Source organism: Felis catus, chromosome D1 (genome assembly GCF_018350175.1).
Source record: "Felis catus isolate Fca126 chromosome D1, F.catus_Fca126_mat1.0, whole genome shotgun sequence".
In the NCBI taxonomy this organism is placed as follows: Eukaryota; Metazoa; Chordata; class Mammalia; order Carnivora; family Felidae; genus Felis; species Felis catus.
This window is the reverse complement of record NC_058377.1, coordinates 95,777,620-95,804,872: the sequence shown is the minus strand read 5'-3', so window position 1 is coordinate 95,804,872 and position 27,253 is coordinate 95,777,620. Positions and strand designations below refer to the sequence as shown.

The window sequence follows — 27,253 nt, the reverse complement described above, 5'->3', positions numbered from 1 at the left end:
AGACTGAGTTCCGATCCTATTTCTCCTACTCTCTAGCTGTATAAAGCAGGGCACGTTACTTTTATTCTTTTTGTGTATTAGTTTCTTCATCTGCAAACTGAGTTTCATAATAGTGTCCACTTCACTAAGTTGTTGAGATTGAAATATAAGAAGTGAGACCATGGCCTAGCACATGGTAAGCTATTATTGTTGGCTCTCCAAAAAGCTGCAAAGGAATAAATTATCCCAATGTCATCTCTTTCACCACGGCCTTTTAGCTACAGCCTAACTCAGAATCTCTGGTATGAACAACTGGCTCGAGAAGTTATCAGGGTATCTGCCTAATTTCAACTGCCAACATACGTGCACGTGTGTGTGTGTGCACACATGTGTGTGTAGGAGATGCTGAAGGTAGGCAGAGTTGATTTCTACTGGGCTTTTAGAAGAAGACAGCAATTAATCCAGATTACACTGCTTGGCATATCTGAATCCCAAAATACTTAGTACATTTAGACATTTGCCTCAGTTTGCTCTGTGCTCTCGAATTCATGGCCTTACAGTATGAGAACAGACTGTAGATCCTATGTTCTGTTCAATCAAAGCTTACCACCTCTCTGCTGCTCCACAGCTTGTGTTAGGTTGTGACACCTTAAAGGCTTGCTCTACTTGCCCCAAATTATTCTTGTTCTAATGTACTTTCTTTTCCCCCGTACAAGTAAGTGTAATACTTCTATGCTTCCTATTATATACAATGAGTTTCTAAGACATAAATAAACTGATTTCTAATGGGAACTAGAATTTGACTTTGAATTTGACGTTGCTGAACACAAAGTAACAGATGTTAGAAAGATGGCCTTTGTGAATAACGGAATATTCTAAAGATATTCCTACCATCCCTGTTCTAATAGGGTTATATTATACTCTAAAGGCGCCTTTCTTGTGCCTATAGGAAAAGGTACCTTATAGGAGGCATTCTGGTGTATACCACTAAATGTAAGGTACCTGGGTGGAAAATACAGGTAACACTGTCCTCTTAACAGATACGAGTGACTTTTTATAGTATTTGTCTTTCTCCTTACCTTTCTACTCAACTGCACTCAAATTATGCAGCATTGTAGCCATTTTTTTCTGTATATATGTAATTTAGAGACACACTGTGAATGTTTTATTATAATTTTAGCTGCCTCATAATTTCATGATATTTCCCTACTAATCTTTTAGAAAAGGTAGTAAGATAAATCATGAGGTGAACAGAAGTATATCTTTAAGTTGCTCACCGCTGCTATGCAAAATTACTTTAAAATATTAGCAGGAAACATTAACTGTGGGTGGTAGGTGGGGCTTGGCACCACACAGAGTTAATAGGTATATTTGATGAAGAAAGAAACAGGTACCTTTCTGGGAACAGGTACCTTTCTGATTTCCACCTCCAGAAGTTGTGACAGAGGTCCTGTAGACCTGGTTCCAAAAGGAACATTCCGCAGTATAAATTCAAATCCAGCCTTAGCTGCAGCCTTTCGTACGAACTTGAGGAAATTAACTTACTTCTCTGTGTCTAGATTCTTTATCTGAAATGAGAGGATTCCTGGGAAACTGCCTTAGTGAAACCACTGTGAACAGGAGCACTCAGAGCTCCTGGGTCTGGGTGAGACCTAGCTTGCTGATGACCACACCTAAGAGATGGGTGAGACTGCCTCACCTCCTTTGCCCTCTGCTGCCCTCTCCTTAGAAAAACACAAGAGAAATCATTTCAACAGAAGTATCGGCTCCTTAGACTTGTTCTCATTCAGCAATTACTGCCAAATGAATTCTTCGCAGGAGGTTTAAAGTAATGATTATGTACGGACTGACCTTAAAAGTGCAATGCCAGATAGAAAACAGACCATATTAAAGACTTGAAATCAGCAATTTCAGAATTACATAGGCATTCCCTCCTGGTGAGGTGAATGAGTCAGAAGTAAGTTTAAAAAAGAAAAACTAAGAGGGGGCGCCTGGGTGGCTCAGTGGGTTAAGTGTCTGACTTTGGCTCAGGTCATGATCTCATGATTCGCGAGTCTGAGCCCTGCTTTGGGTTCTGGGTTCACAGCTCGGGAGCCTGGAGCCTGCCTCAGATTCTATGTCTCCCTTTCTCATTCTGCCCCTCCCCCACCCTTGCCTTCTCTCTCTCTCTCTCTCTCTCTCAAAAATAAAACATAAAAGAAAAAAAGACTAAGAAATAAACCTCTGTGACCTCAAATACAGGTGTGTGTGTGTGTGTGTGTGTGTGCGCGCGCGCGTGTATGTGTCTGTGTTTTCCTTTTACTATATATTACAGAGTTGAACTCTCACCTGGGGAACACTTGGTGTACATATGTCAGGGCAATCTGCTTTGTCTAGGGATTGAAATGCACTGGTTTCTGTAGACTTATGCTCCCTGCCTCCATTTACAGGAGAAAAAGGGAGAGCTGGGTGTAAATCTGGCCTGTCTTCCCATGTGGCCTTCTCTTAAGTGACTGTGGCATGGAGGGCAAAGTCAGGGCCAGTTGACACACAGACACCATGACCTGCAGTGTGTGGAAGAAATGACGCCAGTGATGGAATCCAAACTCTCAGCAGCTACTGTTTCCTCTAGAAATGTGAAAGATCACATTTGACCTCCAGACAAGGGACTTTAAACATTCACCAGAAGTTTACTACAAAATATTTTCCCATGCAGAAAGTATACTGAAGAAGAAAGAAAATTAACTGCCAAAGCTCTAGCAGTAGTAATAGTAGTAGGAGTAGCAGCAGCAGCACTCCTCTCTGGTTTACCTCAGGAGAGGAAAATTTGTTTCAAGCAAGTATGCTGGGGAAATAAGCCCAACAGATTTCCTCAGACGTAGTGATTTACCCATAAATGATAGTTTTCCAATGAGGGTCAACAAGGACACCTTTTTGCAACTTTCATTAAAAACAGTGCATGCAGGGGCTGAGAGAATGCAGGCTGTAAGATGTATCAGCTTCTCCTGGACAAGACAGACAACATAATTCCTTCCATCTTCTCCCTCCTCTGGTGTGGGGGCTGCAGACCTGAAAAGCAGACCTATATTTATATATGTGTATTGAGTGAAGGTTTGGTGTAAAGCATTCTGGGTAAACAGTGGGTGGACACAAGTTAAATTACTCTTTATTACTAGGTATTCTCAGTAGTTCAAACTTGAAATATCACTAGCTAATTTGTCACTTAAGTACATTCTATGAGCTAAACAGTGGAAGGAGGGTGTAGAATGCATGGTGGGCCAGAGTATGAAAATGAAAAAAGGATTGGTCCCTGCTCCCAATGAGCTGAAGAAGTCTTGTAGGTGAGCACTGTCTTGTACACAACTATGATGGCAAGACACAGGAGCTGAAGGAGAGGAACAGGGAGAATGATCGGTTACAGATTACTTATAATTAAGGAATCAGGTAAAGCATATGGTAGGATTGGGCTCTGAAGGAAGGGTAAGATTAGGATTTTTGTGGAGGGAAAGCTGCAAAAAACATGAGCAAACACATGGATCCAGGAAAGCAGGATGTGGGTAGTAAAGAAAACAGGCTATCCACAGTATCATCACCATATATTACAGTTTGTTACAATTTTCACTGACTTTGCCAAAGGAAGAATGATATTAGTTTTTATGTGGTCAGAGAGTTTAAATTCAGCACATCTATTTGAGTTAACCACACACAGTTGAGTTGGTCTTACTCAAGTCTTAATACTTAGAATAAGCCTACAAAGAGGAGATGGGGGAAGGACTTAGATTTCCTAGCTACCCACAACTTGGGGGTTTATCATTTGCCTCTCTTTTCTCCTGCTGCAAGTGAATGGTCACCTGGTGATGTCGAGGAAAGGAATCTAGTGGGGAAAATCAATAGACCTTAACTCTAGTCCTCTTCCTCGAGCTATTAATGGAGCCACAGACATATGCTTGGTGGGGAAGGGACCTACCATCAGAAGCACTTGTTGGGCATTATCAAGCTTGCCTTTTTCCTACTGCAAGTGTATTATGATAGGTCAAAGCTAATAAGATCTCAAAGGCTACCTGGTGTTTTTTATTTCTCAGATTAAGTAAATTATCCAGATGTATTTAAATGAGAACCCAAGACCCTAGTATTTCCAGAATTGATAAGGGTTTGAATCTAGTAATAGCTCATATGGCTCAGATATGAAAAGAAAGAGTGTTAACAATTGTCCTTTTCATTGGCATGGGTACTGAGTATGATATTTAAACCAAGGTTTTGTTTTATTTTTAAAGGATACTTAAGTCCCTCTACCACACAACATTTTGAACAAACAAAGTTCCCTAGATGACTGACTTCACTTCAAGGTTCACTTCCCTAGATGCAAACCTCACTTCATATGTATGTGATTAAAACAAGCAGTCTGATTTGAGCATATATGTAAGTACATATAGCCAGTGCACTAAATCAAGTAAAAAAGCTAAGAGAAATAAATGGTGGCATTATACTGTTTCCTTTTGTTTTATGTCACCAAATGCAAGTCAGTTACCTGGAGGCATTCACTTCGGTGGCCACTTTGCTCCTGAAAACATCACTTCTAAGACCTTACTCTCTCCCAACTTTTAGCATTTATGCTTTTTAGGCAGTCAGAGAAGTGGTGAATTGTTTGTTGTTGTTGTTGTTGTTGTTGTTCATGTTAGGTTTTTCCCTAGCTATATTTCACACTGTCAAGGGAAACATGACTATGTTATTATAGGTGCAGCAGGAAGCAGAACGTTTGATCAACAGTGGGTACTCTATCAATTGCTACTGACTTCCAGCCCTTTTTCCTGAAATTTGATATGTTTGTTATTTTTTATAATAATCACTTTGGATATCTGTGATCTGACTGGATTATTAAGCAATGCCTGGTAGCCAAAGAGGTTTAAATTGCTTTGAGGTCAGCAAATTTAGGCTTAGTTGTTATAAAAAGCAACTAAGTGAGAAAAAACAAATCCAAAGCTGTGCTCTTTTCAGCAGCTATGAAATTTGATTTAAATTTCTCCTACATTTTCAAGATAAACCACCAAATAAACCTTGGTGGTTAAGAAAAAGTAACAGATTACTGAAATGTTCTTGGTCAAAGAGCACAGTAATTTAGTAGGAAGAACATATGACTACTAGTAATAACAACACTGAAAGAAAAAAGGGGGAAAAAGCCCCAAGCTAGCATTCCACATTCACAGATATATGCCACGTATTCTCAGTTATGCACGTTAAAACTAATGTTCTGTTCTAGTGATTATCAGGTTCAACTGCTTTATTTCAATCAGGCCATGAAACTGAGTAGAACTCACTCAATGATCATATTTGTAAAAAGGGTTTAAAGACTCAGTGCTCACTGTGTTAAACAAAAATTTCAAAACTGGGAGTTCATTTCAACTAGTTGGCTCACAGTGCACTAAAGAACTTACCTAGGCACAAATCATTTTAAAAAAAAGAGCTCGTTCTACCAATGTAGAATGGACTTCGTGTGTGTGTGTGTGTGTGTGTGTGTGTGTGTGCGTGTATGAGTTCTGCAATTAGAATAATCTTTTTGAACGGGGAAGAGTCATGCAAAGCCTTGTTAAAAGAAATGGCAAAACTTAACATAACTCAAAATATCTCTGAAACCATCGGCAACAATGAATAGAAGTTGAAGATTTAAAAAGGAAGAGGGGCGCATGGGTGGTTCAGTCAGTTAAGCATCCAACTCTTGATTTTGGCTCAGGTCATGATCTCCCATCAGTTCATGAGATTGAGCCCTACATTGGGCTCTGCACTGACAGCACAGGGCCTGCTTGGGATTCTCTCTCTCCCTCTGCTCCACCCCCGTTCATGCTCTCTCTCTCTCTCTCTCTCAAAATAAATAAACATAAAAATAAATAAATAAATAAATAAATAAATAAATAAATAAAAGGGCAACAGCCAATGAACTTGCCTAACTCACTACACACAAAGTCCATACAACTAGAGTTAGCCGCCTGCAGTTCCTTTCAGAAGGCTGATGTACAAACCATATTAAAAGTATCGTGTTGAATAGTTAATGAGAGCTAGATAAAACAGACCCCATCTTTAAAAAAAATTTTAATGTTTATTTGTTTTGGGGAGACAAGAGAGAGATGGAGCATGAGCAGGGGAGAGACAGAAAGAGAGGGAGACACAGAATTCAAAGTAGGCTCCAGGCTCTGAGCTGCCACCACAGAGTCCGACACAGGGCTCGACCCCGTGAACCGCGAGATCATGACCTGAGCCAAAGTCAGATGTTTAACTGACCAAGCCACCCAGGTGCCCCATAAACAGACCCCACCTTGTTCACCCTTCACAGTTTCTTGTTGGTGTACAATCACTTTGTCTACAGTGCTATGAGTGTAGGGAATCACAGTAGGCTCCTGATGCAGAATAGAGCCTACATACAAAGAAAGATGTCTAAACATAACTTTCCAACCCTATCTGTAGATAAGTGATCACGAAATATGATTGATGATGCCATCCAGTAGGTATCCTCATACTACCTTGAGAGCAGAAAGGAAGCAGAACTGTGATTTAAACTTAGTTTAGTGCCTAAAAACATAACTGACTTCCTTTTGGAGACTCAAGACTGGCGAGGACCATTTGCACACCTTAAGTGTTAAGCTCTGTAATTCCGAGAGACTATAAATTTATTTTTAGATTAATGAAGAAAAGTATTCCATAACTGAGTAACAACAACATCCAGTGCCATCGCATCCTAGAGGACTTCAAGAAGTGCTACTGAAATGTCTATAGTGACAGTCACTTGCTACCCTTGGTCTCAGTCCATCTGGAGCATCACAGCCAAGACTATAGTGATACAGTTGCAACAGTCCATTGACAGAGAATAAAACTACTTGCTCTTATGTACTAGATCCTGAGGCTTAGAATATCCTCCTGATAAATATCCTCTTTCTTCACTCACCAAATTTTCTATTTTATTTCAAACATAGTGACATTTTCATATTTCTAAAAGGTGAGTTAAAAAAAATCTTCCTTATTTGTATCCTATCATTAATATGTTTCTTGGTATCATTATCTATTTGCTTTAAAGATATTTTAGTCACTGAATGACAGCTGAAACACGAGGTTTAGTTTAGAAACTATGCCAATAGCTTCAAAAGTAGTTCAACTATACATACAGAGCTCATTTTAACACTTCTGTTATCCTAAGATTTATTCTTGTTGCTTTAGTGTAGGTACCTCCCCATTTTACAGAAAATACTTTTGATAAAATGAAGTCACCAATGACTTTCTACACTGTTAAAGCCAGAGCGTCCACACTGTTCATTTGCCAACTACAGTCATGATTTTCCTGTAGGTACCACTATGATTATTTATGTGACGTTCTCCTTTAAATGGCTTCGCTGGTTAATTTTACATTATGTTAAAAGGGTAAGTTAGTACCGCTTTTCATAAATCACAGGTTTGATGTGCTAGTGATATATTAATGCCCATTAGAATTAACCATAAACATTAAAATTATTAAAAAATGTTAACCTAAGTACCACTTGAAAGCTTACGCACCTCTCGTGATATATGTACCATACTTTGGGAACCAATACGGAACAGGGTACCATTGATTTCTTCTTCTCAAACCCTCTGTTCTTCTGACCTTCAGGACCTAGCTTCCCCTTGGTTTCCCAATACCATTCTATTCCTTCACTGGCTCTGCTCCTTAAATACTAGTATTTTCTAAGATTCCATTCTGGTCTTTTCTTCTCACCTTGCATATTCTCTCTGAGGGAGCCAGAGGCATCTCCAAATGAACAGGTCTATCGCAACTTAGTTTCCAGCCTTACATCAATGCATAAATTATGTCTTTCCCATATTTTCTCACTTAATTAATGATACTGACATTTAGGCAGTTACCAAAGTTAGAAATCTCCCTGTCAACTCACATCCTGAGTCTGCTGTTTTCACCCTTTCCTGTCTCAACATTGTCTCCAACACCCTCTGCCTCTCTTCACTCTGATCTCACAACTAGCCTCTCGTTTCACTGAAAGTAATCAAAAGTCCCACTTCGATACCTATATATTGTCCCTGCTCCTATCTAAAGACCATTCCTACCCTACATTTGTGCCTTGGATTCCACCCCCCTCCCCGCCATCTATTCAAGAACTTTGCTTCTACAGTTTCTCTTTTTTGCATCTTTAATTTCTCCTTTTTTACTAGATCAGTCCTATGCAAACATACTGCAAATTTTTCTATTTTTAGAACAAAATCCAAACCAAATTTATCTTTAATCCCACATCCCTCTCTAACTACCATCCCATTTTTCTGCTCCTCACTACAGCGAAACTCTTTGGAAGAGTTGCTAGCCATTTCCACTTCCTCACCTCCTTCACAACCCATTTCATACAAACTTTTAGAAACTGCCAGCGACTTCCAGGTTCCTAAATCCAACGATTTATTCGCTGTCCTCATCCAACTCAGCCTCTTAGGATGCAACCGTCTGGTGCAGCAATAATGATACAATCTATCACTTCTCAAAACACTTTCTTCGTTTCTGGGACAAAATACTTGCCCGATATTCCTACTGTCTAGCTGGCTGTTTCCTTATTGTTCTTTCTCTTCTCAACCTCTTAATGTGTACTAGAATGCCCTAGTAATTAATTGCTGACCTACTTCCCTTTTTATACTAACCACTGAGGTGCCTTCGTCCATGCTCAAGACTTAAAAAACCACTCATAAGCCCATGGCTCACAGATTAGCATCTCTAGCCTGGGCCTCTTCCCTGACCATCATGACACTCATATATCTAATTGCCTGCCTAATACTTGCATTTAAACATTTAATAAGCAACGCAAACTTAACAGTCACAAAACCAAACTTATTTTTCTCCCTAAACCTGCTCCTTCTCAGATTTTACTATCTTATTAAACAGCACCAATGGTGATTACAAATCTCATTAAAAATAGCACCAGTTGCTTAGGTCCCAAATTTAGGAGTTATCCATGACCTCTCTGTCCTTCATTTCCTACCCTGCCTCTGGTGGTGTCTTGTTAGTTCTATCTTCAAAAATGTATCCCCAATACAATGATGGTTTCTCACCTTCTCCTCCCACCTCACCTGGCTGGTTCAAGCCAATATTCTCTTTCACCTATATTTTTGCAACAGTATCCTAATGGGTCTCCCGGTTTCTGCCCTTACCTTACTACAATCTATTTCCGATAGAGCAGCCAGAGGAAAACTGTTGATATGTAAATCAGATCGTTCTTCTTTTCTGCTCAAAATCTTCCAAATCATACATCTTTCTCTTAGAGTAAGAGCCCAAATTATTAGAATGGTCTGCAAGGCAGTAAAGATATGGCTCTTTCCTCCTCCCACTCATCTCAGCTTTCATCTCTTACAAGCGAGTGCAACCATAGAGGCCTTCTTGCTGATCCTTGCAAAAGCTGTTAGAACAACTATTCTCTCTGCCTGACATGCTCTTATGCTGTATGCCTGCATGGCCTAAATCCTTAGCTCCTTCAAGTCTTTGCTCAACTGGCACTTCCTCAGTGGGGCCTCTTTAAACACAGTTTGAATCTCACCCAACCTCTTAATCTATTTTCCCCTTAGCACTATCTTCTAACATACTAAATACTTTATTATATTTATCATCTGCTCTGTTTCTCTCCACTAAAACGAAGCTCCATAAAACAGAATTCTTCTTCTGTTTGGTTTCCAGTTCCTAGACTAATGCCTGGCACATGAGAGGTATTAGTTGAATGGATGAATAACTAAGCCACACTCCGTTTCCTTTAGTTAAAGGAAAACATTCTGATGCTTTAGAAGGTTATATCCACCATTAAATTTCATTTTTTCTTAAATATTATTTGGCCAGACTAACAATCTGTAATAACTGGAGGATAGTTGTGGAAGATCGTAAGCAGGGACCAATAGGCTCATTCCTCAAAAGAAAAGTAATGCTTTTTTGCATGTAGAAAAGTTCACATCAAAAAACCAAAAAGTATTAAAATATGTATACACATATTCAATGTCTTTTGGAGGCTGAAGTGTAAAACCACTGGTTATCAGAATTTGACCTACTGTCCTAAGTTCTTATGAAAACCCAAGGTAACCATTTTGTTCATGAAAGCTAAATGCTGGGAATCCCAAAAGATAAATATTACCTACTGAGATAATAATGCAAGTACAGCCACCAGATCTGTGTGCAACCCAAGGCCACGTGGCAATCTAATCATGCAAAATTCGGAAAAGACAAAGGTGCTAAACTGAAAGGGACCGTTTCAGGTGTGCTTTTAGGGTTAGGACTGCCTCATAATCTAGTTCAGATTCAGATTTTATACAGGGATGTAGATATCTCTTTTGAGTGATGACATAAAAAGTATGGTGAATATACCATTTTCATAAAAATGTCTCAGGAATTTATAAATATGAATTATTTCAAACACAGCAGTGGGATAAATTATACTTGTTGGAGTAAGAGAACTGTGCACAGGAACCACACTGGCCTTGGAAGGCAGAGGACTCAGATTTCAGTCTTAGCTCTACCACTGAGTGACACTTGAACTGAGTAACCCATGATCTTTGCTTCTAGATTCATAAAAAGAGGACTCTCCTTATTCCCCCTCTACCACATAGATATTTGTCAAAGGATTATTTGTTAACCACATAACTAAAGCCCTTTTTAATAAAGAAATACAAAATCTAGACAGATTACATTATCAAGAGTTACATTTGGCTCTGTGGCACAATATGCTTGAAATTTTAGGATTTCGAGACCTGTTGTAAATTAACCAAAGTTTTAATTCTTCTTACAGGAATAAATGGAGGGAAGCTAACTAGTAGCATATTCAAAAAGGTATAAAAAACTGGATCTTTATGAATGTATCTTTTTTTTTTTTTTTAAGCCAACATCTTCATTAACTTTTAGGAAGAATGTCATAAAACAAAAGTCCCTAACTGCAGGTAGCATATGCTGGATAGTCCACAGGAGGGCAGCAAAGTCCAAGATTTCTTTTTCTTCAAAATCTGAACTCCAGGTAAGATTGCTTTAAGCTACAGGTTATAAATCTACAGAAATTTAGGTTGAAGAACACAGATTAAAACCATAGGTAATGAAAATAATTATAAAAGGAGCTATGATTTAGGTAAATAGATAACTATAAATACAGAAACATTGTGATGATGACACAGGATAATCCTTCTGCACACTGCAATACATATTAAGGCTCATGTACATGATTTGGAAATTCTTTTATTATTTTTGTCTGTAGGTGAAAGCTTTCAAATACATATTAAAGAAAGACATGCATAAAATTCTAAGCATACCTAGACGTTAAGTCTGAGTTCTACGTATAACGTTTACACATCATTTCTAAAGATCTGGGTCAATATTTTTTTTTGGGGGGGGTGGTCAATATTTTTAAATGGACATGTGTCTCAGTGAATTAAGACAAGACCAGAGAAATCCTGGGTTAGGTGCTTGATTTTATTCAGCAAATATCAATGCCACTGTCAGTGGCATACCTGTAGGCATCTGATGTAAATGAAGTCTAATAAATATGACCTACAATTGGTCTTACGTTTTCTAATAAAAGCAAAATAATACTGGATGAAATATACTAAAAATAAAATAAAACCATGCATATCAGAGACATAATAATAAAATAATCTAGACTGCTTAAGTAGAAAATATCTTCACTACATGTAGCTTTTTGATTTGCAAATTAGTGAAGTTGAAGGAAATAGCGTTTAGAAAATATTATGGAGTAATGAATGCTTGGAAAATCCACTACATGTATTTCTGGACTTCTCTTCAGATTTAATATTTAATTATTCTGTTTAGATGGTTATTGAAACTTATTTTCCATTTTTGGTCCTTACAGAAGATAATCATTATTACTTCATGAGGTTTCATTCTTTGTGAGACATTTATTTTTTCCAATTAAAAAGAAAAGTCCTTTTGTTTAATGTTGAGCACTGAAAAGAACTTACTTATAGTCAAAAGCACGGGAAGTTTATTTAACAGATTCCATTTTACTTTAAAAAGGGCCAAGTATGTTGTTATTTAAGAATGGGCTTGCTGAAGCGGCACACTCAGTTCTACTTACTCAGTTCTATGTTTAAATCAGATTGTAAAATAACAAACCAATAAAATATGGTAAAAGAGTATGTATTTCAAAACTGCCAAGATAAACGCTTAATCAAAACTGAAAGCACTAGCTTCTCTTGTAACAGTCAACTCGAGTGCAGACAATGTATAAAGCAATCTATTAAGTTTTCCTTCCCAGCATTCTTGAAATTGGGGTGGTAATATAAAACTACCTATAAAAGACAAGAATTTATTAAATGCTATTCAAAGGACTGAGAGAGAGAGAGAGAGAGAGAGAGATGATGTCAAGCAGTTTCTATATAAGAACATACACACCTAACACACGGCAGTCAATAAAATGATTTCCAGATTAATAAAAGTTTGGGGAAAATGTCAGATAAGTAATTAAGCACTGATGTATCCTTCACAAGTCGAAAACTTTTGTAAGCATAGTGATTATGTATTTTTTAAACTGAACTAATTGGTACTGAGAGGTACCAGAATACAATACCTGTGCAGACATTCCAAGAAACATAAACTGAAAATCTGTGTGAAAAATTCCATGATTACATATTGAAAGCAATAAAATACTTACTCATGTTAACACACTGCCTACAATTTTACCATTAAGTTCATACTACCCAAGAGATTATACTATATTATAGCTGCTATAAAAATAGTTACCAATATGTATTTGTAAAGAAAATTTGTCAAAGATTAACAGTGGCCAGAAACAGTATTTAAGATAGGTTTTCTTAGAGTTTAACAATTTTTGGTCTTGAAAAGCTTATCTCAGAGTTTTTAAAAATGGTAGCTTTCAAACAGACCTTCCTAAGAGAATGACTTAGGCTGGGAAGGGGTGGGGAAGGGCAGCTTAAGTTCTTCTCTAATAAAAACCAATATGAATTCCTTGATTATTATATGGAAAAAGAATCATAAGCTTTGTTGGTATCTTGAAAACTTCATATCGTCATAATAAAAATCTCAGACAGATAACATGGCAGACAAGTAAAGAGAACTTACGAAGCTTATTTCAATATTGCAAAAAAGAAAAAGCCAAAGGTAGACAATCATGTGAAGGTACAGAAATGCTAATCATTATTCAGAGGTTTTTCTCTATTTTTCATCAACCATTTAGTAAAGCTCAGAGATAGTTACAGGAGGAGAAACTGTTTGGGTTTTCAAATATAAGAAATTCATGGTATCTGTAAGAGATATTTGTTTCTATGAAGTTTCAGCCTTTCAAAGCTGGAACTCAGCAAAGCATTACTTGTTACTGTGGAAACAAGTAATGCAAAAACACTGTCAAAAAAAAAATCAATACTGAATGAAGTCAGTATTATCCATGAAGTTTTAAACTTAGAAAATGCTATAGCATACATTTAATCAGCGGTACCACTATTTATGGAGGTGTTACTAGATGGCAGATTCTCTTCTAAGATAACTAATCACAATGTAACAGGGGCTAAACTAAAAAAAAAAAAAAATTGTTTTTATTAGTGAGCTCTCTCTGAAAGAACTTTTATTGTATTGGATCTAGTAACATTTGCGGGATATCTGGACTACTAAATACTATGATACTACAACTTTGTAGATTTGTTTCAGGTTATTAGTTTCCTGGGCTAGTTGAAGTTATACTCTGGGGAAAAACCTCCAGACAATGGAATTTCCTTTCTTGACATGAGTGACATAAAATAATAATAAATTTCAACAAACTAAAATCCTAAGCAAAAGCATGTAAAACTAATACTAAGGAAAAGGCTTTTTAGAAAAGGGGGCACTATATACCTACAAAATTCTTCTTTCTGATAACAAAGAAGTCAAGAGAGGCAAGGGAGATGATAGCAGGGGAAAAGAGAGAGAGAGAGAGAGAGAGAGAGAGAGAGAGAGAGAGAGAGACACTATTAGTAAAAGCAGCTCACTGAAAAAAGTGAAATTCTGTTTTCAAGGCTGTTGTTAGTAATCTAAGGAATTTAAAAGTCCACGACATGTTTTCTATGATTAAGTAAGACCCGTAAGATCCATTAAGGTCTGAATATTCTGTATTTATTATGAATTTCTCATGGCTCACCTTTACCCAACACCTATTATGTGATAAGGGTCTTATTTACTCCTACCAACAAGTCTATGAGACAGATCTTGCCTTTCATTTTACACATGAGGACACAAGTTTCTTTGCTGGGATGAGAAACATGGTAATGGAAGAGTTAGGGCTCACACACGAATCTGTAGGACTCTGGCACGGGTCCCTCCGCTGCTGCACCGTCAACACTGTCTTAGGCCTTCAGCCTTCATGCAAGAACTCCAGTTTACACCGTGCTCAGTACTGAGCCACAGCTGAGCTATGGAGTTATGGAGCTGTGGGATTTTTGGTTTCTTCACTAAAAAACTGGCTTCTAAAAAGAGAGGTTGGAGTGGGAGAGAGCCAAAGCATGAGAGACTCTTAAAAAATGAGAACAAGCTGAGGGCTGATGGGGGGGTGGGAGGGAGGGGAGGGTGGGTGATGGGTATTGAGGAGGGCACCTGTTGGGATGAGCACTGGGTGTTGTATGGAAACCAATCTGACAATAAATTTCATATATTTAAAAAATAAATAAATAAATAAATAAATAAATAAATAAAATAAAAAAGCAACCAGATTAAAAATAAATAAATAAAAATAAAAAACTGGCTTCTGATACTTAAAAATGTAAATACAACTTACTGCCTGTCATTTCATTAAAATCCTAAGGCAGTCTTGTACAGGTGAATCTGGAAAACCAGTTTGAAGTGCTAAATCTACCGGTAAATTGTTGATGTCTTTTAGATAAATCACTTAACCAAGTGAGCATTAGGGATTTTTTTTTCCTTAGGTGAAGGTGATGGACTGATCGCCCTCTGCTTGAATATTATGATCTAATTTCCACATTGACAAAGCACCTACTGTGTGTTCTACAACAGTGAGGTTCTGAGGATCCATATGTATATAAACCTCACCCCTCATAATTCAAGTCAAACTCTTTTTTCTTCAAGTCAAATTTAAATAAGTAAGTAAACATAATCGAACTCCTAGGGAGTTCTAACTAATGAATTTACAGTAGTTCAGATATTAACTCAAACCATTACCCAGGTGGACACACTTATGCACATGCATATATTTTGGTGGCTGTGTGAGAAAGGGGAAGAATGCAAGAAGATACCAATTAATGTCACGTGACTGCTTTAGAGGTGCAGTCAAGATCTGGATCACTTTCACTGGAAGGCAAGGGGGTGTATTTCAGTGAAAGAAGACAGAAAAACCACTTAAATTGTATTGCAGATTGTCTTTATGGACAGAAAATGTACCCTTTACCATTAATATCGATCATTAAAAAAATCATAGATTTTGTGGAGAGAAGTCTATCAATTTTAGTCAAATATACTTTAGCTGGCCTTTCTCATCTAGGGTTCTGGGAATTACCCCAAGGCTCTATATAGTAAGGAATGAATTAACTTCTTTCCTATGTATACAGAATATACTAGTTACATAAAATCCTTGGGAAAAACTGAGAAAATCATTTTGTGTTCTGCTGATCAGAATAGGAACCCTGGTTGTGTTCATCATTTTGTCGGCACTTAATATAAGCTGCTTACCACTGCAAACAGAAGAGGTGATGTTGTACAGAAAAGGATAAAACTGCATACAGCGAATCAGCTTCAAGCTGTTTTCACATTCTGGGCATTTGGTAGTTAATTTCAAAGCCTGTCTAAAGGCCTCAAGTGCCCCACTGATATTCTTCAGAGCAAGGTAAGCATTTCCCAGGCTCAAAAAGGTCAGGGGCTGAAAAGACAAAAAAAAAAAAAAAATTTAAATGTTAGTGAATTAATATTTTCTGAGAGTTATAAAACTTTCACAGTATATGTCTTTTAGCTTCTTTTAGGTTATCCCATAAAAGTTAATGGCTAACTACCTATTTTAATTACACCAGTCAAATCTACACTGTAACAAATGTAAATTTATTTTTTTACCTTTTTACTACGATAAAAAGTACATAGTGTAATATATACTAGTCTTAAGTGTACAGTTCAATGAATTTTTATATGCATATATATCCCTGTAACCAGCACTCATCTCAAGATATAAAACATTTAGAATGTTTCTAATACCTCAAAAGATTCCCTTGGGAAGGGGCACCTGGGTGGCTCAGTCGGTTAAGCATCCATCTCGATTTCAGCTCAGGTCATGATCTCGCAGTTTGTGAGTTCAAGCCCCGTGTGATAGTGCTGACAGTGTGGAGCCTTGTTTGGGATTCTTTCTCCCTCCTTCTCTCTCTGCCCCTCCCCCCCTCAAAATAAATAAATAAACTTAAGATAAAAAAGATTCCCTTAGGCAACCCAACCCTAATCCTAGAGGTAACTACTGTGGTGATGTTCTATCACCATAGATTAGCTCTGCCTGTTCTTAAACTTCATATAAATGGAATCAAACAGCATATTCCCCATATGTGTATATAATCTTGTACCCTTTTGTAGATTCTTTCAGTCAGTACAATGTCTAAGGCTTAAGAAACGGGAGTGTTTTTTGGGTTATCAGTTTATTTTTTTAAAAAATTGATACGCAATATTTACCATGTGAATATACATAGTTTGCTTATCCCTTCTCCTTCTGATAAGATTTGGATTGTTTCCAATTTGGGGCCATTATGAATAAAGCTACTATGAACATTCTTGCAACTATCTTTTGACAGACGTATGTACTAATTTTCCTTGGCTATATACTTTGCAGTGGGTCTTAAGGTAGGCATATATTTAGTTTTATGGGCTACAAACAAACAGTTTTCTAAAGCAGACGTACAAATTTACATTCCTACCGGCAAGTAGGAGAATTTACTGACTTGGTATTGTCCCAGTCTTTTAAATTTAGCTGGTTTAGTGAGATGATAAAGTATCATCTCAATGTGGTTTTTAACTTGTATCAGTAATGATGTTGAATATTTTTTCATGTGCTTATTGGTCATTTGAATTTCCTCATTTCTGAAGTGCCTGTTGTTTTCCCCATTAAAAAAAAGTAGGCTGTGTTTTTCTTCGTAATTTGAAAGAGTTCTTTATATGTGCACTAGATATGAGTCCTTCATTGGAAATATTTATTGCAAGTATCTTCTCCCAATCTGGGGTTTGCCTTTTTATTCTCTTACTGGTATCTCTGATAAACAGGACTTCTTAATTTTAATGAAGTTCAATTTTCGCATATATGCATATATATAAAATATTTACATATTTATAAAAATATGTATTTTACAGTTTGTGCTTCTTTTTTTCAGTTAGTGCTTTTAAAAATCTTTGCCTACTGTAACATCATGAAGACCTTCTTTCATGTTTTCATTAAGAAGCTTTATTGTTTCATCTTTCACATTTTGGTGCATGATCCACTTCAATTTAATTCTGTGTACAAAGTGAGAGAGGAGTCAAGGTTCATTCCTTTTTCCATAGGGATATCCAAGTAAGTATTCCAGCACTACTTACTGGAAAACCAAAAGGTGCCCCCATCCCCCTAAACTACTAGTGTGCCTTTGTCATATGTCAGGTGACCATATATGTAGGGGCCTATTTCAAATTCTTTAATGTGTTCCATTGATATATCTGAGTATCCTTGGGCCAATACCATACTGACTTAATTACGGCAAGTCTTGAAATCTAGTCATAGAAGTCTTCCAACTCTGTTTTTTCTCCCCCTCACTCACAAATATTTTGGCTATTCTAGATCCATTTCTGCATAGATTTTAGAATCAACTTATCCATTTACGCATACATATGCATTAAGTGCCAGGAGCTTGGGATTGAATTTATAAATCAATCTGGAGAGATTTTACATCTTAACAATACTGAATCTTCCCATCCATGAACATGGTGTCTCTTTCCACTTATTTAGGGCTTCTTTTTCTTAGTAATGTTTTACAATCCGGTATAGAAACCTTATACATCTTCCCTTTGAATTTATTTCTAGATATATGATATTTTGATGCTATTATAAATAGTTTTTGTATTCTATTTTTCAAATGTTTGTTGTTACTGTTTTCATAAGCAACCCAAAGTATTCGGTTTAGGTCATTTCAGTTGAAATACACCTAATGCCAGGTAATTTGTATTTGCTTGTGTACAAACCATTTATTCTACACTTACTTTATCATTAAAAATATTTTAAAGGATCTAAGAATGTTTTGTTCTCAAGTTGTGCAATATACCCCTATGAAAAGCAATACCTATGATTTATACAACTACTTGCTTTTGATTCAGGCTGTTAAGGTCATCCAAAATGTCTCACTATAACCAAGCCAAGATGTATAAAATATTCCAGATTACAGAGGTATAATCAAAGTAGCTCTCAGATTACGTTTAAAATCTTACTTAATGGTTCATACCCAGATACAAACTCAAATTTAGACTTAGATTTCTAATTTAGACTTAGATTTCAAAGTGTCTTTATATTTTTACATAGGGAAACAAATGTCTATTCCTACGACCAGAATGATGGTTGTGCAAATATCTTACACTGAGATAAACTAATTACCATTTTGTAAAAAAAAAAAAAAAAATTCATCATTTCATCTAGAAAATAATTACTGAGTGTTTACTAATGTTTTAGACATTGTTTTGGACACTGGGGATACAGCAGAATATAAGAAACATAAGTCACTGCCTTAGAAGACCTAATAGTCAAGTGTCACGAAACCATGAGGGTATCACGCAAGTATGAGAAAAATGTGATGGAGAAGAGCACAGCAGGGAAGAGACATTAAGTAGACCACAGTGGGGTGTGGAGTGCCATTTTTAATAGAGTAGTAAGGGAAAGACTTACTGAGAAGTTAGTATTTTAAAGGATTTTAAGGAGATGAAGCAAGCTCTCAAGAATCTTGGTGGAGTATTCCAGAGAGAATATAAAGTATAAAGGCACTGAGGTGGGAGCATGCCTAGTATGCTCAAGGAACTGCAGACAGGCCAAGTAGTTAAAACAGAATGAGCAAAGGAATGATTTCATGGGGATGAGGTCAGAAAAGTAATAAGGTCATGTAGGATCTTCTACACTATTATAAATTCTTGTCTTTTACTATGAGTTATATGGAGTGCCACTGCAGAGATTTGAACAGACAAAATGACAACATCTGACTTTTTGTAAGGATTCACTGGTTGCTGTATTGTGAAGAGACTGTAAGGGGACAAAGGCCAAAAGCAAAGACACTGTTAGGAGGCTAATGAAATAATCCAGATAAAAGATAATGGTGGTTTGGATCAGACAGCCTGGCAATGGAGATGATGATAAATAGTGAAATATTTTGAAAATATTAGCAAGGTTAATTACCCTGAGAGAGAAAAAGGTATGAAGGACGGCTCCAAGCTTTTGTCCTGAGCTATAGGCTTTACTGTTTCCTGAAATGGGAAAGACTGAGCAGTAAAGATTGGAACGATGTTAAGGAGCTTAGTTTGGGCCTTTAGTTTTAAAGTGTGTTTTAGACATCCACATGGAGATGTCAAGTAAGCTGTCGGATAAAGAAGTCTGCAGTTCAGAGCAAAGGTGATAGGTGATTCAATGGGAAATGATAGAGTTATCAAGAGATGGTGCTAGAACAACCGGATATCTATGTGATATGAACTCTGATGAATGAACTTTGATCTCTACCTCCCAGTACAAAAAAAAATTTAACTTGAAATGGATTACAAACCTAAATGTAAAACCTAAAGCTACAAATCGTCTTGAAGACAACATAGGGAAATACTTTAGCATATTGTAGAGTTAACTGTTTATTTATTTATAATTTTTTTTTTTTAGCATTTATTCAGTTTTGAAAGATGAAGAGAAAAAGCATGAGCAGAAGTGGGGCAGAGAGAGAGGGAGACATAGGATCCGAAGCAGGCTCCAGACTCTGAGCTGTCAGCACAGAGCCTGACATGGGGCTCGAACTCATAGACCGAGAGATCATGACCTGAGCTGAAGTCGGACACTTAACCAATTGAGCCACCCAGGTGCCCCGAGAGTCAACTATTTGAAGACAAGTAATAGCAAAACTAAAATAGAACTACTTGTTTTCACACATCTTGTGAAAACACCTTAAATCTAATAATAAAAATCAAAAGAAAATGAGCAAAATGCATACACAACTTTTACTTTAAAAATATAATTGGGGCACCTGCGTGGCATCTCTTTTTTATTTTTATTATTTTTGAGAGAGAGACAGAGTGTGAGCAGAAGAGGGGCAGAGAGAGAGGGAGACAGAATTCGAAGCAGGCTCCAGGCTCTGAGCTGTCAGCACAGAGCCCGATGATGTGGGGTTTGAACTCATGAACCTTGTGAACGTGACTTGAACCAAAGTGGGATGCTTAACCAACTGAGCCACTCATGTGCCCCAAGTGTCTGACTTTTGATTTCTGCTAGGGTCATGATCTCACGGTTTGTGGGTCCAGGCCCTACATGGGGTTCTACACTGACAATGCAGAGCCTGCTTGGGATTCTCTCTCTCTCCCTCTCTCTCTGTCACTACCCTGCTCATGCTGTCTCTCTTTCTCTCTCAAAATCAATAAATAAACTTAAAAACACTAAAAAAAAAAAAAAAAAGAAGAAGAAGAAAAGTATCTAAAAAAAAATACAATTAAAGGGGTGCCTGGCTGACTCAGTGGATCATGCGACTCTTGATCTCAGGGTTGTAGGTTTGAGCCCCACACTGACTGTAGAGATTACTTAAAAAACATAAAATCTTTAGGAAACAACAAAAACAAAAATACAATTAAAGGATAAAGAAATTTATGTTACAAAATAGAAGTGAAATTTTTTAAAGTAAACTTGTTTTACAAATGTTTACTCAGAGGCAATACATGCGAAAGAGCATGAGTTCTGTGGCTAATCTCCCTGAGTTCAAATCCAAGCTCTGTGACTTCTGGTAAATCCTTTTGAGTTTATCTATCAAATGGGTAAATCGTACATACAGGGTTGTTGTTGAGGATTAAATGAGTTATCACATGTCAATTGATCGTTATGGTGCCTGGCTCTAATAAGCAATCAATTAAAAGTTACCAGTTAATTCATGTGCCCAATTCGGTGAAGATACACAGGAAATGAATATTTTCCAACCTTGATTATGGCAATATATATTGGCCCAAATCTTTTGGTAGATGTTTGGCATTTTGTATCAAAGCCATCATAACATTCATTCTCTCACTGACTTAGTAATTCCACTGCTAGCAATCTTTCCTAAGAAAATTATCTGGAATACAGAAAAGGTCTTATGCAGAAAATTATTATTGATGACAGCTACGCACTGTGGAACCTAAATATCCAACAAGTGAGGAGTAAGCTGTGATATATAAATTCATATAGAGTCATTATTGATGGCTAATAAAAACTGTCCGTTACTAAAACTTTTTTATATAATAATCTTTAACGATCACCAGTACAATAGTGTTGCAACACTATGAAATATTTGGTTAGAAAAAATACAGGAATTATTTCCAAATGTTGACTTTGGGGGTGGGGTGCTGATTAAGGTATATTTCTGTGATATCTACTCTGATCCACTGATTTATCTTTTTATTATTACTGTAGTACCACAACTAATCTCTAAGGGAGCTCTTTTTTCTTTAGAAGAATACTGATTGTCTTAGCTGGTGGCAGTAGAAAGCGAAACAAGTATTGGGGGAATACAACTGTGTTAGCCTTCCTTTGGGTGCCCAATCATCACATCCCTTTTATATAGCATCTGTTCTCACTGTACCTGCACCTGGCACACAGCAAACATTTGATAAGTATTTGCTATACTTTTTTGGCACTTGGCCTGTTGTATAGTATAGCAATTGTAAACCTTCACTTAAAATCCACTTGCGAGGGGCGCCTGGGTGGCGCAGTCGGTTAAGCGTCCGACTTCAGCCAGGTCACGATCTCGCGGTCCGTGAGTTCGAGCCCCGCGTCGGGCTCTGGGCTAATGGCTCAGAGCCTGCGGCCTGCTTCCGATTCTGTGTCTCCCTCTCTCTCTGCCCCTCCCCCGTTCATGCTCTGTCTCTCTCTGTCCCAAAAATAAATAAACGTTGAAAAAAAAAAAAATTAAAAAAAAAAAAATAAAATCCACTTGCGAATTTGTATATTTAAAAGGAAATTCTTAACAGGCAATACTTTCTTCTCATACTCAAAAAAAAAAATTAGTTCTAATAATACCACAGATAAACTTAAACCACTCAGGCACATTTCTTCTAAAAGTTTCTTTGGATACAAAATTTACAAAGAGTTAAACACTGGGTATAAAAGCAGTTTAACTATGTATTTATTATAACTGTATTTTATCAAACGAAGATGTCATCAGTTGTAACATGCATCCTTATTTCAGAGATGTTAAAATATGGAAAAAGAAGTGGTATCTTAGAAACTATGAACAAAAGTAACTAACTGCACAGGAGTGATTAACTCCAAGGCCTGCATGTGGAAAGTTCAGGGCATGAATATCATCCATTTACCTATTCTTATCAATACAACCTTTAAACTGTGCTCTGGCTTAGTTGGTAAAAAGACATCTATAAATTAAAGTTGTAAAACAGTATAATATTAAGCAGCATGCATGCTGTGATGAGAAGGATAAAAAAAGAACCAGATGTTTCAGATTGACAAAAAAGTAGCAGTATACCTTTAGTAGCTATATCATTCTTTAAAAAAAATTTTTTTTAATGTTTATTTATTTTTGAAGGCAAGAAAGACAGAGCATGAGTGGGGGAGGGACAGAGAGAGAGAGGGAGACACAGAATCCTAAGCAGGATTTAGGCTCTGATCTGTCAGCACAGAGCTCCACGTTGGGCTTGAACTCATGAACGGTGAGATCATGACCTAAGCAGAAGTTGGACGCTTAGCTGAGTCACCAGGCGCCCCAGTAGCTAGATCATTCTTATTTAAACATCAGTTCTTACAAGTAAATTAACCACGTAATTATAAATTTCAGTCATTTAAAATAAATCACACACACACACATACACACACACACACACACAAAAGACAACTATAGGCCAAGATCTCTGACGAACATAGATACAAAAAATAGCAGCAAACTCAATCCAACAATACATTAAAAAAGTCATTCACCACAATCAAGTGAGATTTATTTCTGGGATGCAAGGGTGGTTCAGTATTTGCAAGTCAATCAATATGATACATCACATCAGTGAGAAAGAATAAAAACCATATGATCAATAAACATAGAAAAAGCATTTGACGGGGCGCCTGGGTGGCGCAGTCGGTTAAGCGTCCGACTTCAGCCAGGTCACGATCTCGCGGTCCGTGAGTTCGAACCCCGCGTCAGGCTCTGGGCTGATGGCTCAGAGCCTGGAGCCTGTTTCTGATTCTGTGTCTCCCTCTCTCTCTTCCCCTCCCCTGTTCATGCTCTGTCTCTCTCTGTCCCCAAAATAAATAAACGTTGAAAAAGCATTTGACATGGTATAATATCCATTGACAATCAGAGCCCTCAACAAAGTAGGTTTAGAGGGAACATACCTCAACATAATAAAGGCCATATATGAAAAACCCACAGGAAACATAATACTCAATGGGAAAAATCAGAGCTTCCTCTCTAATGTTAGGAACAAGATGAGGATGTCCACTCTCACCACTTTTATTCAACATAGTACTAGCTGTTCTAGCCATAGCAGCCAGACAACAAAAAGAAATAAAATGCATCCAAACTAGTATGGAAGAAGTAAAACTTTCACTATCTGCAGATGACGTGATACCATATATAGAAAAGTCTAGCTAACTAATTTGGATGTAAATTAAAAAAATAAAATAAAATAAAAAGTCTAAAGTCTCCACCAAGAAACAACTAGAACTGATAAATGAATTCAGTAAAGTTGTAGTATACAAAATCAATGTGCAGAAATCTGTTGCACTTCTATACACTATAATGAACCAGCAGAAAGAGAAATTAAGCAAATAACCCCATTTACAGTTGCATCGAAAATAATAAGATACTTAGGAATAAACCTAACTGAAGAGGTGAAAGACCTGTACTCTGAAAACTAAAACACTGAAGGAAGAAACTGAAGATGACAAAAAGAAATGGAAAGACATTCCATAGTCATGAATTGGTACAACAAATATTATTAAGATGTCTATGCTACTCAAAGCAATCTAACCATTTAATGCAATCCTTACCAACAGCATTTTTCGCAGAATTAGAAAAATCCTAAGATTAATATATAACCACAAAAGACCCCAAATGGCCAGAGCAATTTTGAAAAAGCAAAGCAAAGCTAGAGGAATCACAATTCTGGACTTCAAATTATATTATGAAGCTGTACTAATCCAAACAGTATGGTATTGGCACAAAAAGAGATACACAACGGAACAGGATAGAAAACCCAGGAATAAACCCACAATTGTATGGTCAATTAATATTTGACAAAGTAGGGAAGAATATCCAATATTTCCTCAACAAATGATATTGGGAAAACTGGTCAGGTATATGCAAAATAATAAAATTGGACCACCTTCTAAATCATACAGAAAAATAGACTCAAAATGGATTAAAGACCTAAATGTGAGACCTGAAACCATAAAACTCCTAGAAGAGAGCACAGGCAGCAATTTCTCTGACACCTGCCATAGCAACATTTTTCTAGATATGTCTCTGAGGCAAGGGAAATAAAAGCAAAGATAAACTATTGGGACTACTTCAAAATAAAAAGTTTCTGCACAGTGAAGGAGACAATTAACAAAACAATTAAACAATTAACATATTTGCAAATGACATATCTGGTAAAGGGTTAGTATTCAAAATACATAAAGAACTGATACAACTCAACACCCAAAAAACAAATAATCCAGTTAAAAAATGGGCAGAAGACATGAACAGACATTTCTCCAAAGAAGACATCCAGATGGGCAACAGACACATGAAAAGATATTCAACCTCACTCATCATCAGGGAAATGCAAATCAAAACCACAATGAGGTATCACCTCACATTTATCAGAATGGCTAAAATGAAAACACAAGAAACATCAAGTATTGGCAAGGATGTGGAGAAAAGGAACCCTTGTACACTGTTGGTGGGAATGCAAATTGGTGCAACCACTGCGGAAAATAGTAAGTTCCTTAAAACATTAAAAAAACAAAAACCAAAAAAAACCCCTTACCCTATGATCCAGTAATCACACTACTGGATATTTATCCAAAGAATAAAAAAAACACTAATTCAAAGGGATTCAAAGGGGGTATATGAACCCCTATGTTGATGTTTACAATAGCCAAGATATGGAAGCAGCCCAAATATCCATTGATTGATGAATGGACAAAGAAAATGAGGTGAATATACACAATGAAATATTAACCAGTCATAAGAAAGGGTGAAATCTTGCCATTGGCAATGAGATGGATGAAGACAGAGAATATAATGCTAAGTGAAATAAGACAGAGAAAGACAAATACCATATGATTTAACTCAAATGTAAAATTTAAGGAACAAAACAAACAGGCAAAAGAAAAAAAAGAGAGAGAGAGAGAGAGACAACCCGAGAAACAGACTCTTAACTATAGAGAACAACCTGATGGTTACCAGAAGGGAGGTGGGCAGGGGGATGATGGGTGAAATAGATGATGGGGATTAAGGAGCATACTTGAGGGGCGCCTGGGTGACTCGGTTGAGCACCTGACTCTGGATTTTGGCTCAGGTCATGATCTCACAGTTAGGGAGATGGAACCCTGCATGGGGCTGTGCACTGACAGCATGGAGCCTGAGATTCTCTCCCTCTCTCTGCCCCTCCCTTGTGCTCTCACAAGTATGCATATGCTCTCCCCCACTCCCCAATCTCTCTGCCCCATGCTCGCCTGTGCTCGCTCATGCTCTCACACTCTCTCAAAATAAGTAATTAAACATTAAAAAAAAAAAAAAGGAGTGCACTTGTGATGAACACTCGTGATGTATGGAATTGTTGAATCACTACATTGTACAGCTAATATAACACTGCATGTTAACTTCATTGGAATTAAAATTAAGAAAAAAGAAATTAAATACATCTAAAATATATCAGGGATACATTGCTGTAATGGCAAGATACAGAAAAATATAATTAGGATGATTCTACATTTGTACAAAATAAAACAAATCAATACAAAAAACTAATGAATACATCAGAAATAAAATGAAACAAAATTTGTTTTATGTCATCTCAAAATATGCAAATTCTGCTCTGAAAAATATGCGAGATTTTTTTTTTTATGCCCTCCCCAGAAAAATACAAATTGTGCTCTGAATTTGAGCTACCACGACACAGTACATGGAGCTACAAACATAAAAACCTCACCTCAGAGCTATTGATGGCCAAAGCTTGAAGTAGCAGCTTAGTGGCATCAAGATGGAGGCCATAGTGAATCAAAAGGTTGGCCAAGTTCACAAGAGGAATGTCCTGGTACTGAAGTGGAGCCAAATTCAAAGCCCTCTGAAGACAAGCAATAGCAAAAGTGCTGTTTCCTACTGCTCTCCAGTAGAGTCCAGCTTCATTGAGTATCAGCCAGACAGGAGCATTTGGCTGAAAAAACCCAAAATACCTCAGTTAATGCAAGAATATAGTACTTGTTCTGACAGATTTTTAGTGCATGCAGTTTAACTTTTAATTACAATTACTAAGCATTTAAATTTCAGATGTCTAAAGTAGGTGACTTACCTTATTAATAGCATGAAATAAGAAAGACCCAATTTCTTCTTCTGGGATAGTATAGTTATTAATACGGGAAAGCAAAATCTGAAAACATCAAAAGGAAGACTGACTCAATTGAAAATAACAGGGAAGACATTTGAAAGAATTCTATAGATAGCAGTCTTGACTTGAGCTCCTCAGGAACAGCTAATTTGAATAGATATTTATAAACATATATATAGATACACACACACACATATATATACACACATACATATATAAAAACATGAGGTCATCAGCATACCGACAGTTGTTGACCTGCTTATATGAATACCCTAGTTTCCTTTAACTAAAACATGTTAAAAGATGTATACCACATACATTATTAAGGTGATATACCATACCCCATTAAAGTCAACATAAGTGTCCAAAATCAAAAGAGAAAATTCTCAAAAGACAATAGCATCTAATACTTGATACAATAAAGCACTGGATCTCAATTGCTCTATGGTCCTGTAACATCTGTGCAACTGTGAGCAACTCTATGGTAGGGATCACGGTCTATTTACCTTTCCTAGTATTCCAAACAGTGCCTGGCACATAATGTTTTCTGCCTCAGTAAATGTT

The 27,253-nt window shown here is 36.9% G+C and overlaps 1 protein-coding gene across 4 annotated transcripts in view; it reads right to left on the bottom strand.

The window, feature by feature from the left end:
- TTC17 (tetratricopeptide repeat domain 17) overlaps positions 1 to 27,253 on the bottom strand; it is a 126,968-nt gene that overhangs the window by 55,832 nt on the left and 43,883 nt on the right. For all 4 annotated transcript variants that reach the window (XM_006937212.5, XM_003993184.6, XM_045039155.1 and 1 more), the window contains exons 14-16: positions 26,654 to 26,731; positions 26,294 to 26,518; positions 15,623 to 15,809 (exon numbers count right to left, since the gene is read on the bottom strand). In XM_006937212.5, coding sequence (XP_006937274.1) covers positions 15,623 to 15,809; positions 26,294 to 26,518; positions 26,654 to 26,731 — 490 coding nt within the window. The remainder of the gene's footprint in view (positions 1 to 15,622; positions 15,810 to 26,293; positions 26,519 to 26,653; positions 26,732 to 27,253) is intronic.